This window comes from Micromesistius poutassou (assembly GCF_964030765.1).
Source record: "Micromesistius poutassou genome assembly, chromosome: 22".
NCBI lineage: Eukaryota > Metazoa > Chordata > Actinopteri > Gadiformes > Gadidae > Micromesistius > Micromesistius poutassou.
In genome coordinates this window covers 9935098-9951003 of record NC_140292.1, presented here as the reverse complement: position 1 = coordinate 9951003, position 15906 = coordinate 9935098, and the positions used below count along the sequence as shown (strand labels likewise).

Sequence of the window (15906 nt, the reverse complement as noted above, 5' to 3'; positions counted from 1 at the left end):
CATATAAGCCTTCATTAAAACAAGTCAAAACGTTGACGGAACAAAGTGAATAATGAACACATAATATAAATAATCAATTCCTATGTTTATTTTGAGTATCAGGCACATTACAATTATTGTATGTAAATGATGCTCCTATAAATTCCAACTCAATGCATTTCAATTATTCACATGTTCTGAGTAAATAGGCTACCACAGAAAATTGCAATGCAATATTTACATGTATTTTATTATTTCTATTTCTCCGAGTAGGCTTGGGCCAGTCCCCCACTACTTTACTTGTTCCTAGCTTTCAGAGGAACTTTCAGTTATATAGGGTCGAGGGAGGGAGGGACTTTCACTTGGGAGGGATATGCGTTTGAATCGTTTGTTTCCATTTCATTTTTCGGATATTGCTTTGTCAAATTGTTCTTCAAAACTCCATATTCATTCTCTTTGTCATTGTTATTATTCTTGTCATATTCTTATGCTTCTCAATCCGGGGTTTTGTGAACTGGTGTACAACGTTTTTACGAAGTTAAAGACCGGAAATTGCATTGCGTTAGACCGGGATAACGCTACAAATCAGGATCCTCTCTATCTACATGCTGTCTTCCACTTGTATGGTCCGCCTCTTGTTGTGTGGGCGTGGTTACGGCGTGCGCGTGTTTCCAGTGAGTACATAAAGCAGTCTGGAACTTCCAGGCAACTGACACTTGCACTCAATGGAGACAGAGGCTCCGGGGCTCACCGGCCAACATCATGTGTTTGCTGTCCCGTACAACAAACGACGATAACATGTCACCTTTACACATCGATTTACGGAGACGTACTGCAATGAAGGACTTTTGCTTGACGAAAAACCAAAACTGTTCATATTCGCGTTTAACATGATGGCTTTTCAGGACAGGTGCAGTACACCTCAATTGAATGTACATCTGTACAACAAGTCTTCCGACACACTTTGGCTTTGTTAGTTGTCTATCTTAGTCCGGCATAATATTATAATATGATGGAACTTTTCGGGGGCATTGGGGTCCGTATCAGTCCGACGTCCTCGGGGTCCGACACCATGTCAGAGGGAGAAAGCACCAGCAAAGTGTACCAGTACTCTTCGTACTGTGAGAGCCGACACTCGGCCCGGACTGAAGGAGGAACCGATTCAGATGAAACGGAAGAAAACGACGAATTATACAGCCGAGATGAAGAAGATGAGGTCGAAAAGGTAAATATCACTTTAAGGAATTGCATCAACATTGCTTTACCTCGACGAAGTGTGTGTGTGTGTGTGTGTGTGTGTGTGTGTGTGTGTGTGTGTGTGTGTGTGTGTGTGTGTGTGTGTGTGTGTGTGTGTGTGTGTGTGTGTGTGTGTGTGTGTGTGTGTGTGTGTGTGTGTGTGTCACACCTACTGCTGAATAACATTGGCCTATATGTGTTTGTTTTGGTTTTGATCATCATGGTCTATACTGAAATGCCTGAGGTATCTATAAAAAAACAGCATACATTTTTCAAGGCATATAGTGCACTGGCAAACGTGTCATGCATCGCACCAACCCCAAAAAGCCACACTGAGTAGTCATATGTAGACTGAAGCCTAAACTCGGAGCTCCACGAATGAATGATCTCGCAGGTCATCACCATAGCAAAGTTGGGGCAACACCGTCACATGTTTATGCGCTAGTCTGGCAGCCAGAAACATTATCCAGATCGCCTGCAGGAGAGCTCAGACTGCAGGTAGCATGCAGACTCCTCCAATAGTCACTGGTTGGAAAGACTACATTGGCTGCCTAGGGCGAAGTTGTGTTTACAGTTTCAAACTGACACCCTGTAAATTATACATTATTGGGGAGTTTTCCAACTCCATTGCACTGTGGTTTCTTTTGAAGTGTGTGTGTGTGTGTGTGTGTGTGTGTGTGTGTGTGTGTGTGTGTGTGTGTGTGTGTGTGTGTGTGTGTGTGTGTGTGTGTGTGTGTTAGTTGTGGAATCTTCCTAATAACTGTATGGTGCATGTGTGTGGGTAAACAACTGAAGGTGTTTTGGCAAACGCAATAATGTGAGTCACCTTGGATGTGTTTGGTCTTTATCGGGAAAACACATTGGGGCAAGCTGTTATGGTTTGGAGCAAGCTGTTGTGGTTTGATTTTGGGACTTCCTAATTAGCTATCATTAACTGGCTTATTTGCCAGCACTACTGTTAAATGTTCTTTACTTTAGTTAATCTTGCCTAACGTCTTTGAATCAAGCAAAAAATGTAAGCATGACCTCCACTATTAAGTTTGAACTCCATAGATAACCGATTTTAATCTGGAACTCTTTCTGTTCATATATCCCACCTTTTGATTTGTCTCTGCTGGAAATGTAGGTTTACACAGGATAAGGACACACACACTGAATATCTTAACGTTACTTTGGGCTTTGCCTCACTTAGGAAACTTAATTTCACTAAGGCTAACCCTGCTCTTTGTTGATTAATCCCACCACATTGATTATAATTACTTTAAACCAATTTAATCCTGTTTCAAGTAAGTAGTAGTATTGAAATGACCTGCTATCCTAGTGTTCAGGTGACTAGCCGGTAAAGTAAACTATACACAATCCTCCTATCACAGGAGGCCTGACAAAGCCCATCGATGTAAGTCTAAATGCTATTGGCCGACGAAGGGAAGACTTCAGAGAGCTCTGACTTATCTATGACATCACCATCTAGGATTGAAGGGGTGTGTGTGTGTGTGTGTGTGTGTGTGTGTGTGTGTGTGTGTGTGTGTGTGTGTGTGTGTGTGTGTGTGTGTGTGTGTGTGTGTGTGTGTGTGTGTGTGTGTGTGTGTGTGTGTGTGTCACTGCAGAACATACTTTATGTGTGTGCCTTTTTGATTTCAAATGCTGATGGATTACACCGTCTCAAAACCAGTATTACAGAAGGCAAACAAACACGGTAGAACCAACATAGTAGATATTTGTTTATCAAACTAGTTTATTGCGTGCATGTGCAGTGGTCTCCATCATGCACTGTTGTTGAGTGACCATTAAAAAATAGATCACTTTGATTTTGAATGATTTCCCTGCTGGAAGACATTGATCACAGTGCTGTATTCTCAATCCCCTTAGTTATAAAAAAAAAAGTAGTAAAAAAATAACCCACATTCTGATATTTGAATTTGGAAAAAGTGATCAATGATGAACGTGAAAGTAGTCCTACATGTTTGTTCCCTTTTGTAATGTAAATATGCCTGCCCAGCCTCCCAGGAGATTATTGCCCATAAAACACAGCAACATCATGAGTGATGGCGGTGGCTGCAGCCGTCCTGTGTGACAGAGTGCACAGATACTCTGACCGTCGCTCCCAGAGTTCAGTGACCAGGGGACCGACTGGGAGTGGGCGGAGCTGCTGGGGTCCGGTCACTGACCAGCATTACATCATTCCTTCCTGCTTAAACCACCAAATAGGACAATCCATACCTGGCTGGCAGCAGTTGGGTTTCTGCCCAGCGAGTCGGCGTGGCAACACTTTAGGAGAGTCCAACCCGAACACACTGACATTTTGCGTCCGGCCCCTTGGATGTCAATGTGTTTTTTTTTCTTTTGACAGTGTTTAACTAGCAGTATGCATATGTCTGTCAACTGGCCCGTTGGTTTAGAGTCAATTAGTGTTAAGGGTGAGTGAAGCGGACTAAGTAGCCATATGGTGTCAACATGAGGCTTTGGGGTTAAGAAGATTACCACAATCTGGTTATTAAGACTCTTCTCACTCCCACCGTCGGCCCATGCATCCAAGAAGCTAATGTTGACTTCTGACTTATTTCGTGTGTGTGTGTGTGTGTGTGTGTGTGTGTGTGTGTGTGTGTGTGTGTGTGTGTGTGTGTGTGTGTGTGTGTGTGTGTGTGTGTGTGTGTGTGTGTGTGTGTGTGTGTGTGTGTGTGTGTGTGAATGGCCTTACCTCAGGATCCTGATACTGTTAGTGGATGTGAGTTGTCAGATGAAACTAAGGTACAACGGGAACATTTTAATAGATGTAGAAAAAAATCTGGACAATATAGGAAACAATTTGAAGAAGGATCCTTTTAGTTCAGCTGGTGACATGTCTACAAAGTTGGTCTCAAATGGTTGGTTCTTATATAAAATCTAACTATTTGTGAACTTTTCATGCAAACAACGATACAAAGACAATAATAAGGAGGCATGAAAACTATTAACATCTGAATAACAGATAAGAAACAGATAAGATAAGAATACGAAAAAGTACTAACTTATGCATCTCAGGCTTTGACCTCGACACAGGAAACCTAATTCCCTTTTGAGAACACGGGTGTTATGCAGTGTCTCTATGGGTTGTAGCTACTGCTGAGAAATCGTAGTCACAACATTGTCGTTTAGAGAGAAAACACATCCTTATGTTACCATGAAGATAAGTGTAATAGGGATGAGTTTTACCACCTGGTTGTGCTGGTCGAAGAAAAGTTTCAATCACACAGCATTTGGATGCGGTATTTGAACTTTGTGTCTCTCTCAAGGGCAGAGAGATAGAGTGGGGACTGGACTCTGGGGAGGGTTAGAGCACACAGATGTTGGGTGACAAGGTCAAGATTTAAACTGGTTTGGCCCCAGTGCAGTGGACCCTGGGAGAGGGGGAGCGAGAGAGAGCGAGGGAACCGTTTCTGTATGCTTGTGAAGGTCAGAGTTCAGGAGCTAAACGCTGAAGATATTTAAGACCTTCATCCGCTCTGAATCAGATCCCCTTGCATGTTGAAAGAGACCCAGCTTTAAATAGTCATACGAAACATTTCCCCCACAATTTGTTGTATCCCACCAGCTGCATCACAAATCATATTTTAAGGTCACTACGTGTAGGATCTTTACATGCATGATACACTTTAAATTGAATCACTTTAAATATCAACAGGTTTTAATTTAATGGAAGGTGGTGATGTCTTGGCGTGAATAATGGCACAAATGTGTAATGATTGTTTATCTATTATTGTCTCAACCCACGCAGCTCGTGCTGAAGTGCTGGAGGCTGCAGTTCAGTTAGCGGCCAAAGGGGCCAGTAATGAGGCGGAATTTCAGATTCTTACACTACATTTTTTCATATATTTTTTGTTTTGTCCGAATTACAATGATATGGACTTTTCAAGCATACTCAAAACTGGTTTATATGCCAACTCAAGCAAACGCATGATTCAGAATATCTAACACTAGTGTGTAATATATTATGGTACTTAATGTGTAATATATTTGGCCAATTTTCAAGTGCAAGTTTCGGCCTGCACTTTGCTGCATGTCAATTTAAAATGGTAGTGGTAATGGTAGTGATGTTTATTGGCAATGTTTGCAGGATTGAAATACCTCCACCATGTCTACTCCATATTACTCCATTCCAGGCACAGCAATGTTAACATAACATCCGTACTCCCCACTCGACCCTGTGGTTTGCACTCAATGTGATAAGTAGTTCTTCCATCAGATGTTGGAAAGGAGCTGCACAAGGCATAAACATGCCTTCGACCAAAACAAGGGAGTGGTTTATAATTCATCTTCAGTGTGGGTCGATTCTGTTTTTCAAGTTTGATGACAAAGCATAATGTGTTAATTTAGGAAGGGAATTATGAACCATGTTGTGCTACTTGACTGAGTGTGTCTTGACTGAGGTATGAGCATGCTTTCTCTCTCCTGTGTTGGGAGGTTAAAGTTCCACGTTAGTTTTGTTCACTACAGGCTTTTCACTGCAATAATCTGCATTTATTTAGTGTATTATTTATTTAGTCTATAACTGAAGAGGCTAGGTATTGGTGTTTAGTTTACAAACAACACAAGTATTTCTTTATTACACATTTTATACACAAGTTGGAATGTTAAGTGACTTATTTTTCAGTTGATATTTCTCTCCTGGTGCATATCATAATGTCAACGGCCAACTGAAACGACCCCGGAGGACGGAAAACCTTTTGTAGCTCTCTGTTTCCCTGAGGGTGTCCTTCTCTATCAAACGAACATCATTCCTGGTGCACAAGGCTAATTGTTAGATCATTACTTCCTGTCCGTCACAGCTTCCTGTTTTGCCTCCAACTCTTGACCTGCTCTGCTGCCCGGCTGACCTCCACCAATTAACGCTTTCTCTCTGGGACGCATTCCTCAGAGCTGACCTGATGGGCCCACAGCTATTTCCGACCAGAGAGGCCGTTACTTTACAGAAGGGTTTAATCTGTGATAAGTGGGAGGTCTTTCGTTTTTAAAAAGTAAACTATGACGTTAATGCTTATAGCCGGACCACCTCGCTGTACTACGGCCCATTCAGCCCAGTAGCCTTCCCAGTACGGGGAGCTCTGGTTGGATATCGATCGTTGTGTTTCTGTTTTTTATAAACTTTTAGATGCATCATAAGGTTAGGAGAAATAATTATTTATGTGTGAATCTGTCCATTAAGGTGGACACTGGACAGATTGAGTAGCTTGACTTTTTGTTGTCTTATCTTTTCTTAGGTGCATTTCTCTGTTTTTAACTTATATTGTAGAGGGGAAAACATATTTAGGTAATTCAGTTATTTCTTTATTTTTATTTGTGCACTTTATTTTTTAATGATTTTATACCTGATATTGATTGCAGTTGCAAAGTAGCCTTCTCTCTGTCTTTTTATAGAAACGGCTTGATCAAACTGCTTGAGTCTACCAACAACATTAGATATCCACATTCCACACTCATTAGTCTATGACTTGAGTGTGTTTTTGTTTACTTACCAAGCTGCTTATTAGTGTAAAGGTCAACCCTACTAAACTGACCCTGCGTGACTACTTGGTGGTGATGGTGGTCTCTCTCCCTCTCTCTCTCATATTACCACTGCTCAAATGCACGGTAGCTATTCTGGGGTTTGAAAGATTAGCCCCATCTCAGCCCTGCTGCTGTCTGCATGATGTTTCCATTGGTGTCTACATCTGAGTGGGCAACACATGTTGTGTCTATAACTATAGCATGTGCTTATTTGACAGCATGTATGCACATATGCAGCACTTCTAGTTTCACAGTATGGAAAAGTGATATGTTTGGAAATGTATTGAATTATTAAATAACAGTATTGACAGCTTGGTCATACATTTTTACATCGCAAAAACACAATCATTGCATTTGGCTCTGCAAACACATGTTTTTAAATGGGTCAATGTAAATGGCCTCACTGGCACTGGCACTGGAAGCGGCCAGTAACACTGATGTATGTTGTCCCCCATCCAATTCAGCTTTCCACAAATATAGACATCTAAACAGTTGTTCACACACAAGACAAGTAATTTATTTGACATTTAACTGAACCATGAAACTAAACTTGGGAGGACCAAAACACCCATGAACGCCAGAAAGGTGTGGTCGACGTCTGAGCTTCACCTGGCAATTGGCTCTCCGCTCAGCAGGGGCCGCACCCACACATTAACCCAAAACTGAACTCATCATCCAATCTGCTCCCAACACAAACACAACAACAAGGGAGCACGCAAGGATACATGACACCATGGAGGAACATTGAAACAAAAAATTACAATTACGACCCAGGGACTTAACAAATGGTGGAGTGGATCACAGTGAATCGTAAAAGAATATAAAGATGAGGCTAGAGACTGGCCAACAATGACCTTTGAACAAGGTTGGGTATAATCATACAGTGATCTAATTCTCTCATTTACATTCAAAGGTTGAAAAAGGTTTAATGAGGAGAGATCCTTCCTATACGATCAGGTTCAGCACAAAGCTTTATTATGTAAACCGGACAGATTGCATTGAACTTGAGCGATTCAGGAAATGCTAATGTACCATGTATTATCTGGGAAGCTTTTGAGGGGCAAATTGTCATTGTGTTCATCTCTAAGCAACACTACACCATTTCATTTTTTTCTGAGATTTAATATTGTGTTAAAGGGCTCATATCGGTAATGCAATATTGTACATTGAGTTATTGGATATTGTATTTGTAGTGTCTCTCTTCAAGCTGAATAAGTCATCATGTGGGTTGTTGAACACAAATTGAATTTGATTATCTGATTTAATCCAAACACATATCTCCCTCTGAGGCTAAATCACATTTGTCATCCAGAGAAAAAATCTAGGCCTAACAAGAATCTCAAATTCTTGGGAAAATTAGTTGTAATTCAGCTTTAATGTATTCTGCTGCAGGATTACTGGATTTTAACAAACCCATTCTGTTTGAAGTCACCAAACCAGGGTGGCTTGGTTCTTTTTAGATGTGTTTCTAAGAGTTGATAATATCCTTGTTTACTGCTTAGCGTTGGGTTAGGGATTTCCTATTTTATAGATTGTAGAAACTCTGTTTGCGTGCCTCTGTTATCGTCTCACTGTAATGAACTCCACCTCGGTGCTTTGATCAGCAGCGGGCCAGTAGACCGATGACGTGACCTGTCAACAGGACTCGCTATCAGCCAAACAATCCTGGACCTCTGTACTCTGAGCAGGCTTCTACAGAAGTGAGGGGAGGAGACACAGGAGCTCCCCTGGGTTTGGCCTCAGTCTGATCCCTCTCCTATCGATGCGTCTTGATCTCCAGTGTTGTACAATAACATTTATATTATTATATGTATAATATTATAATAAAAACAGTGACTTTTTGATTAGGGTCAGGTTGTTAATGTTAACTCCTTACTGTAACCCATAAAACACATCACCTTACTAATTATGGAATCACATTTCCGTGTATCAAAAACAACCAAAACAGGGTAACAACGGCCTATTATGGTGTAAATATTTTTGGGGTGGGTTGATCTGTTTTGTGCGCGGGTTGCATGTTGTAGGTCAACTTTGTTCCCTGGTTTTGTCCAATAGGATGTCAGGGACTCTCCAGTTCTCTGGCCTTCTATTGGGGCAGAGCTGAAAACCATTGAGGCAATACGTGTTACAGACAGACAGACAGATTGCTGTCCACAAACCAGGCATGGACTGGGAGAGGGAGAGGTAGAGAGAGAGAGAGAGAGAGATTTTTATATTTTACGTCATGGGAAAGTCTTGTTTAGTTTAACTTCTTGGATGTCAGCCTCTGAAATATAGCAGCAGAGTGATGTTTGTTTGCTCGTGATATGCCACAGGGAAAGTGCTTCAGACTCAAGCCCTTATGATGGTGGGAAGCTGCAGCATGCTATCGCATAGTGGTTGGCTGGTGTGAACTTAGCAGTTTTCCACCATCAAAACATTTCCAACCCTTTCAGTGTTTAACCAAACCATATTTTCAACTGTAATTCTGAATATGTTTTGATAGTTTGACTGTTATTTTTTACAAATCTGAAATAACAACGGTTTGGTTGTAATCTTATTTGTTTAGGTGCTGTACCTGGTCATAGTGCATATTGTCTCTGCAAACACAAAGCCATTTGTCATTGTCAACTCAGAGTCACATCCACCAATCAATATCCAGGGTCAGCTTTGAGATTAGGGCTCTTATTCGGCTATTATTGTGTTTGCCGATTTAAATAATTAGATGCTGAATGCTGCTTAGTCTGTGTACAGTTGTAAAAGGCTAGGCAGAAGGCGTCAAGTAATGAAGGTTGATATAATAAGGATTTGATGTATTTTAAAGTATCTCAATCTCCCTGCTAACACCAATGTAAGTTAGGATAGGAGCAGGCTTCACTCAATGTGTATTTTCCAAACTATTAGAGGGCTGCCCTGCTAACACCAGTAATGACTGGTCATCATTATGATACGATAGACATCATTGCGAAACATGTTTATAACTAATGTTTTTATTTGACGCTTTGTTTGTCTAGTCTTTCCTCCCACTCCCAACGTTCATTGGCTCTAAATCACATTTGGTTCCATGCGTTCTAGAACTAAAATATTCTAATAGATGATGATGTTGATGATGGATGATGGATACTTGTCAGTTGTGTCCCCATCTTTATTTTGTAATGTCTAATGCCCATCCCCGTCTATCAGCTCCTTCCTCTTTGCTGTCACAACAAGAGCGTGTTGCTGTGGTCCACCGTGTGAAACGGAGAGAGGGGGAGAGAGGGACTAGCGAAAGACCTTCAGACTGTGGCAGCATTTGTTTGGGGACACGGTGAGGCCACTGTAGGGGCTGCCAACACTGGGTGTTTATGTTTGCCGTGTCTGTAAGTAGAAACAGCCACAGGGCATGCTGTTTAAGAGCAAAAAGCAGGGCTTTGTCTTTGATGTCCATTGCCTTACGTGTACACTATACACGCCTGGACAGGGTAACGTCCTGTATCACTTTGGCAAGAGTAACAGAAAACAACATTAGTTGACGTGAAAGTTAAATACAGGATTGAAGTGTGCATTTCTGTTTTATTGGGCTGGGGAAGCTGTAGGTTTCATGCCTAAGCTGAATTCACTGCGTCACCACATGGTATTCACAGTGGTGTCCTGGTCTTGACACGCTTGAATCCGAACTGGCTGTTTGTATTGGCGGGTGTGTGACTGTCGCATGTGGTCACACATCCTTTACTGTCTATACGCCCTGCGTCTATAGGCCCCAGACACACAGGACGATGTTTGTGAGTAGCTTATAAATGCATTGCATTGTATTATATTGTGTGTGTGTGTGTGTGTGTGTGTGTGTGTGTGTGTGTGTGTGTGTGTGTGTGTGTGTGTGTGTGTGTGTGTGTGTGTGTGTGTGTGTGTGTGTGTGTGTGTGTGTGTGTGTGTGTGTGTGGTTTTCTTTCTTGTCTCACTCCCTTCTAGCATACGGTTTCCTTTCCAGGACATAATGACACCAATGTGTATTGACACCGGTGTGTCACGGACGTAGACCGCACCGTAAGAACTGACAGAGGCAGAAAGGTCTTGGCGGTGTAGCTGTGATACTAGTACTTCTCACTTGAATGATAGTTTTGGTACTTGAGGTGGAAGCAAACATTCCCCAGTGGTGCAACAGAATCCACTCTCAGCCTCCTCTCCAGGCCCGGCTGTTGACGTGAGGCCGGTCTCGATCGGTGAGGGTTTTTACTGCAAACCCTTAAGCTCTTTAATTGTCGTATCTTGAGGTAATAACGGCATTTTTCTTACACATGATGTAATCCCCATTGTCTATCCATGACATCAGGGCCGTTAATCAGAAATGTGTTTGCTTTAAAACCCCCTGGCCCTAAGAAAACAGAGGGCAGAGGGATTTCTGAAAACCATTGCTGGTAGGACGTTTGCGTTCGATCTATCATCAGGGGGGACAACCTTGACTCGACCACTTCCTGGCATTTGTACCGATGGGAGGATGCATGGGGAAGTTATTTGTCAAGACTCTTGATGCATTATTATGCTGTACTTTCAGTTCTTCAGCATTTAGAGGTTAAAGAGCCATAGAAAAGGAAACGGTACAGAATGCTCCACATTGTTTTTTGGGTAGATCGTTTCATTAGTAACAGCAAGGCCATAAACACATGCTGACGAAGCAGCTTCCCAACTTGTACTGTGGTCAGTGGAGGATAGCCGAGGGCCTTTTCCTTTGTTTTTGGAGACTCCTGTTCTGTTATTTTGGACCCAACTATTGCTTTTCATTGTTTTTCTTCCTGCAACTTTTAAACTTGCTTTCATGTAATCTTCGGTTCCACATTAAAGATTATCAGAATGAAAATGAGAAACTACTGTAAATCCTTTCCAGCCTTCGCATCCTAATTTACCAAAATACAACACAACTTAAGTACACATCCCCATCAAACTCTCTTTCTCTATCCCCACAATATTTATCATCTAAACATGAATGGGTCTCTTCAAGGGTATGGCTGAGAAGCTACTTTCATCCTTCCCTCACAAGGATATCTTCAGGACATGACATAATCGTCAAGCTATAACAAAGTACCATCCATTCTTTGAAAAGCAAATTATCCCGATTCTCATGAGCGACGTTGTCAACCCAAAACAACGAAATTTCCCAGCCGGAGGTCACATGGGTATAGAAAGCCACAACCACCATAACTTGCCACTTGCCACATGGAATAGAGCTCTGGGATATATATCACACACCTGGGAATATGACTTTCAATCCAAGTCTCCTGTTTTACTTCTGCTGCAGAGTCCAGTGGTTCGCTCCTGTTAGTGTGTGGAACCCCTGCACACCGTTTTCCCCTGGATCGTGAATCATCGCCTTGTATAATGAAGGGTGTTTCCCTCCTTTGTACAGAGTCGGTCTCTCTCTGTGTGCCTCTGTCCCTAAGCCGTCTATTTGTTTTCTCTGAGCCGTTCTCACCACTGGGCATTGTTATGTTATTCCTCCAGCTTCTGGGAAGTCTGTCGTCCTCCAGGGGCAAGGGTATTATTCTGAATAAATGTCTGCTGGATTATACCAAGTTCATGGATGTGTTGTCATAGTTTTGCAGCTTTTTTCCTCACAAGGTGTTAGAAGTGTGTTGTTATACACTGTTGTTATTCAGCTTTTGTTTTCCATACCTCTAGTGTTGTGTTGGGGCCTGTGGAATCTGCTTTGTCTTTGTGAAAAAGTTTTTTAAACAACGCCTTGTGTTGCGTAAGGTATATCACACACCGGTTTTTAAACACGGTGTACCACATGACCTTGGGAAAGGTTTCTTTTGTCTAAACCGTCGGATGTGCTCTAGCAGCAAAACCACGACCTGGTTTCACAAAGCACCCTGTATTTACATATTCCCACAGCAACTGAGCTGAATAAATAAATCTGTGTCAAACGTACCGAGCTGCACCCGGGTGACTGCTGCTTCGACGGCTGTGTTTGTCAGCAAGTAGAACAACTATTGGGCTTTCTGTTTCAACCTTGTAAAGGACACCCTAACAGGTGTCATGTTGACGAGCCAATACAAGGCATTTCAAAACCTGTCTCTTTGTGACTGCACAACTCAAACTCATCACAACAAACTCCGGCCTATACCGGTCGGCACAGTCTGCCCAACAGATCCTTCCAGACGACAGACGGCCCCACGCGGTGATGTCACAGAGGGATTGATTTTAAACACAGAGTGGTCAAGTGGGGGCCTTTGTAGTGTTCCAGGAGTACCTGGAACATCATGTTCCCGTCCAGATTCATGAGATTCAGAGTCTGTAGGCATCGACCTGCAGATGAATGTGATGTACTGTGACGTGTGGAAGGCTGAGCACATCATGTTATCTGTGACCAGATCTGTGGCTCTGTGGTGTAGGCCTCATGTGGAGGACCAGGGCGGCTTCCGGCCCACTGGTAGAACATGCGTCAAACAGCTTCTGAAATGGATTACAACATTGTCATGTTTTTGAAACGATTACTAGAATTAAGGGCTACAAGAACCATGATTGGACCACGGACAGATGACGTGCATAAGATCCACTGCTTGCAGCGGTGTTGATTCTTGAGGTCTGATTAATATTTGCCCGGCCTTTGTTCACCGTACTGACACATCGCTGATCCACCATGGGTTGGATCGTTGTGGGTGCCATGTTTTTGAGTGGTGACGCCCTGTGTTGCACAGTGCAGCGCTCTAAATCGACCTGGTCTGTCTTTACCATGGAGCAGTACACAGGTCCTGGCTTGCTGATGGTGAAATAAAGATATGACGAAGGAAGGAAGCAAATGCAGTTACTTTTTTTCACGAGGATACCATCGACGCTTAATACATCTTTATACGATTTAACTGTTGTGAAACATTCAAGATTATTTCAGATTTATTAAATACATTTTTCATTTTTTATTAAAATAATTGAACATTAACTTTCTCTCCAATGTGCGAAGCAGTTATCAATGTCAGAAACGGACCTCAAAACATTATGATGAATTCGAGAGCCCACTTCTAACAAGGTCTAATAGAGCCTTCAACTCCTCTCTACAGGACTACCAAAGTCTTGGCACAAAACACAACGCATTTGCCCGGAATCAGAGCTGACAACTTCAAACATTTCTCTTAAATCAGGCCATGGGTGGGGAATGTCTTGTTGCTGCTCTGAATGTGCTGCGTCAGCAATGTCTGCCGGTTCACTTTCATCCATCCTCACTCGCTGCGCTACCACTTCTCCCATAGACAGCATTTCTCTGTGGTGAAGCGCAATGATGCGAAACAAAAAAGATAATCCCTAATTCCCCTCAAATGTACAAAAAACTAAAGTAAAAAGCCTGTTTCGAAAATGTCAGGCGTAGGAAGTAACGATATTTGTGTTAACATGTAGGGAATAAAAAGTAGTACACACATAACTGAAAACTGTACCCAAGTACAGTTACAGCGTATTTGTCCTTTGTTTACCCCCCGCCTCTACTCAAATGGCCTTGTGGTGCTCTCCTCCCTCCTCCAGTCGGCCAACGTCCTGTACCCTCCGTCGGCGCTGTTCAGGAAGACCAGCAACCCGGAGCTGAGCGGGGCCTCCAGCCTCTCCCTCAAGCTGAAGAGGCAGCTCAGCGAGGACGGCCGCTACTTCAGGAGGGGCAGCCTGGGCGGAGCTCTCACAGGTACCCCGTCTCTGGGGCCTCTGGGGCCACAGGGGCTCTGGGGCCGCCCAGCTCTGGGGGGGGATCTAGGTGAAAGGGCGCCGGGGAAACGGGATCCCCACATGTGTTGAAGCTTGATCTTTGACCCTTTTTTTACATGATATACTGGTTAAAAGGTATACAGTTAGTGTGTTATAGAATCATCTTATCTTGTTCTTCCTGAACAGCCGAAATGAATGCACTTATGACCAGGGTCCAGATTTAACTTTTAGAGTTTAGTCTTTTTACGTGCTAGAGGGGATGGATCTAGCCTTGGTTTTCATATGTAACCCTCTTCTTCACCTGCCTAATGCTCCAATCTATCTACCGTTGGTTGGGGGAAGGTGTACATTTTGGACCCTGATTTATAACATTATGTCAGTTCATATTACTTTTAAACCAGACAGCTTATCAGCTGTTTAAATCCCCGTTAGTGTTTCCTTGTGTGGTTCGTGTGGAGGACTTTGTACTCCTGATAAAGAACGGTGACCTTACTGATGTGGACCAATGAAAAACATTCACTCTCTTCTGGCAGCTAAAAACCAAGTTTCTCTTTTGATGTTGGTCTTCATTAAAAATAAAAGTTTGCTATCAGTTGTGACCCCAGGTTTTATACTAAACTTCTAAAATATTCTGGGCTAACTGTTAATTGTACAACTCCTAAACACAACACTATTTTTATTTATTACATTGGTTGAGTATTTTTATATTCAATCTTTATTGGGCACTTTTAGACACACTTAAGAGTCGCAGAAGACGGGAAGATGAACGCTAGCATAGCCCACATAGCTACAAGCTCAAAATAGTCTTCAACCTCCAGTCAATACATACAGACAGACAGACAGACAGACAGACCATCTCAGAGCTGTCGTGTCGTTGGGCAGGTCCTCTTCCTCTTCCTTGCCTCAGCCCCTCAGTCTGCTCAGATTAAATTGACAGCGAGAGGAGTGAGATGAGTTGTGAGTCATCCAGCTTCTCTTGGTGTCTCTTTCCACAGGAAGCGGTAATGTATACATGCAGGGTGCTTCTCAGGTCTGCCACCTAGAAATACTTTTCATTCAGGGGGAGGATCTGCAGAACTACTGCTTACCTTTTGAGGTTTTTCCCGTACTATCAAAGTTATATTCATATATCGTCATATTTTGAATATGATAGATTGTGATATTATTGAAATGCACATGATTTATGTGAAATATGTTTGCACAAGGTTGTGTCGTGCAGCAGATGGATGTTATGTTATCAACGTGTAATTTAAGATCCTGCTGCCACCTAGCCTCTAAAGCCAATATCAGTGTTTCTGTTTTTAACATCAATCCTGACAGAAAGCCACTCCAGTCCATCTCAAATATCCACTGGCTGTGACCACAGTTTGGCAAACTTGGCTTGGACATTGGCTTGGACATGGGCTTAATTTACTTAGTATTTCAACATCTGCCACCACCATACAATGATATGTATCTATTTATTTTAATAAGCTGTCAAATGGGAGTTTCTCAGTATTTTGAAGCCCCTTTGCTGCTGAAGTTGTC

The 15906-nt window shown here is 42.5% G+C and overlaps 1 protein-coding gene across 4 annotated transcripts in view; it reads left to right on the top strand.

Moving 5' to 3' along the window:
- The first annotated feature begins 712 nt into the window (after window positions 1-712).
- The window catches only part of mast4 (microtubule associated serine/threonine kinase family member 4), a 66308-nt gene continuing 51114 nt past the window's right edge, over window positions 713-15906 (top strand). For all 4 annotated transcript variants that reach the window (XM_084486745.1, XM_084486744.1, XM_084486746.1 and 1 more), the window contains exons 1-2: window positions 713-1204; window positions 14206-14359. In XM_084486745.1, the coding sequence (XP_084342871.1) occupies window positions 989-1204; window positions 14206-14359 (370 nt within the window). In that variant the 5' untranslated portion in view covers window positions 713-988. The remainder of the gene's footprint in view (window positions 1205-14205; window positions 14360-15906) is intronic.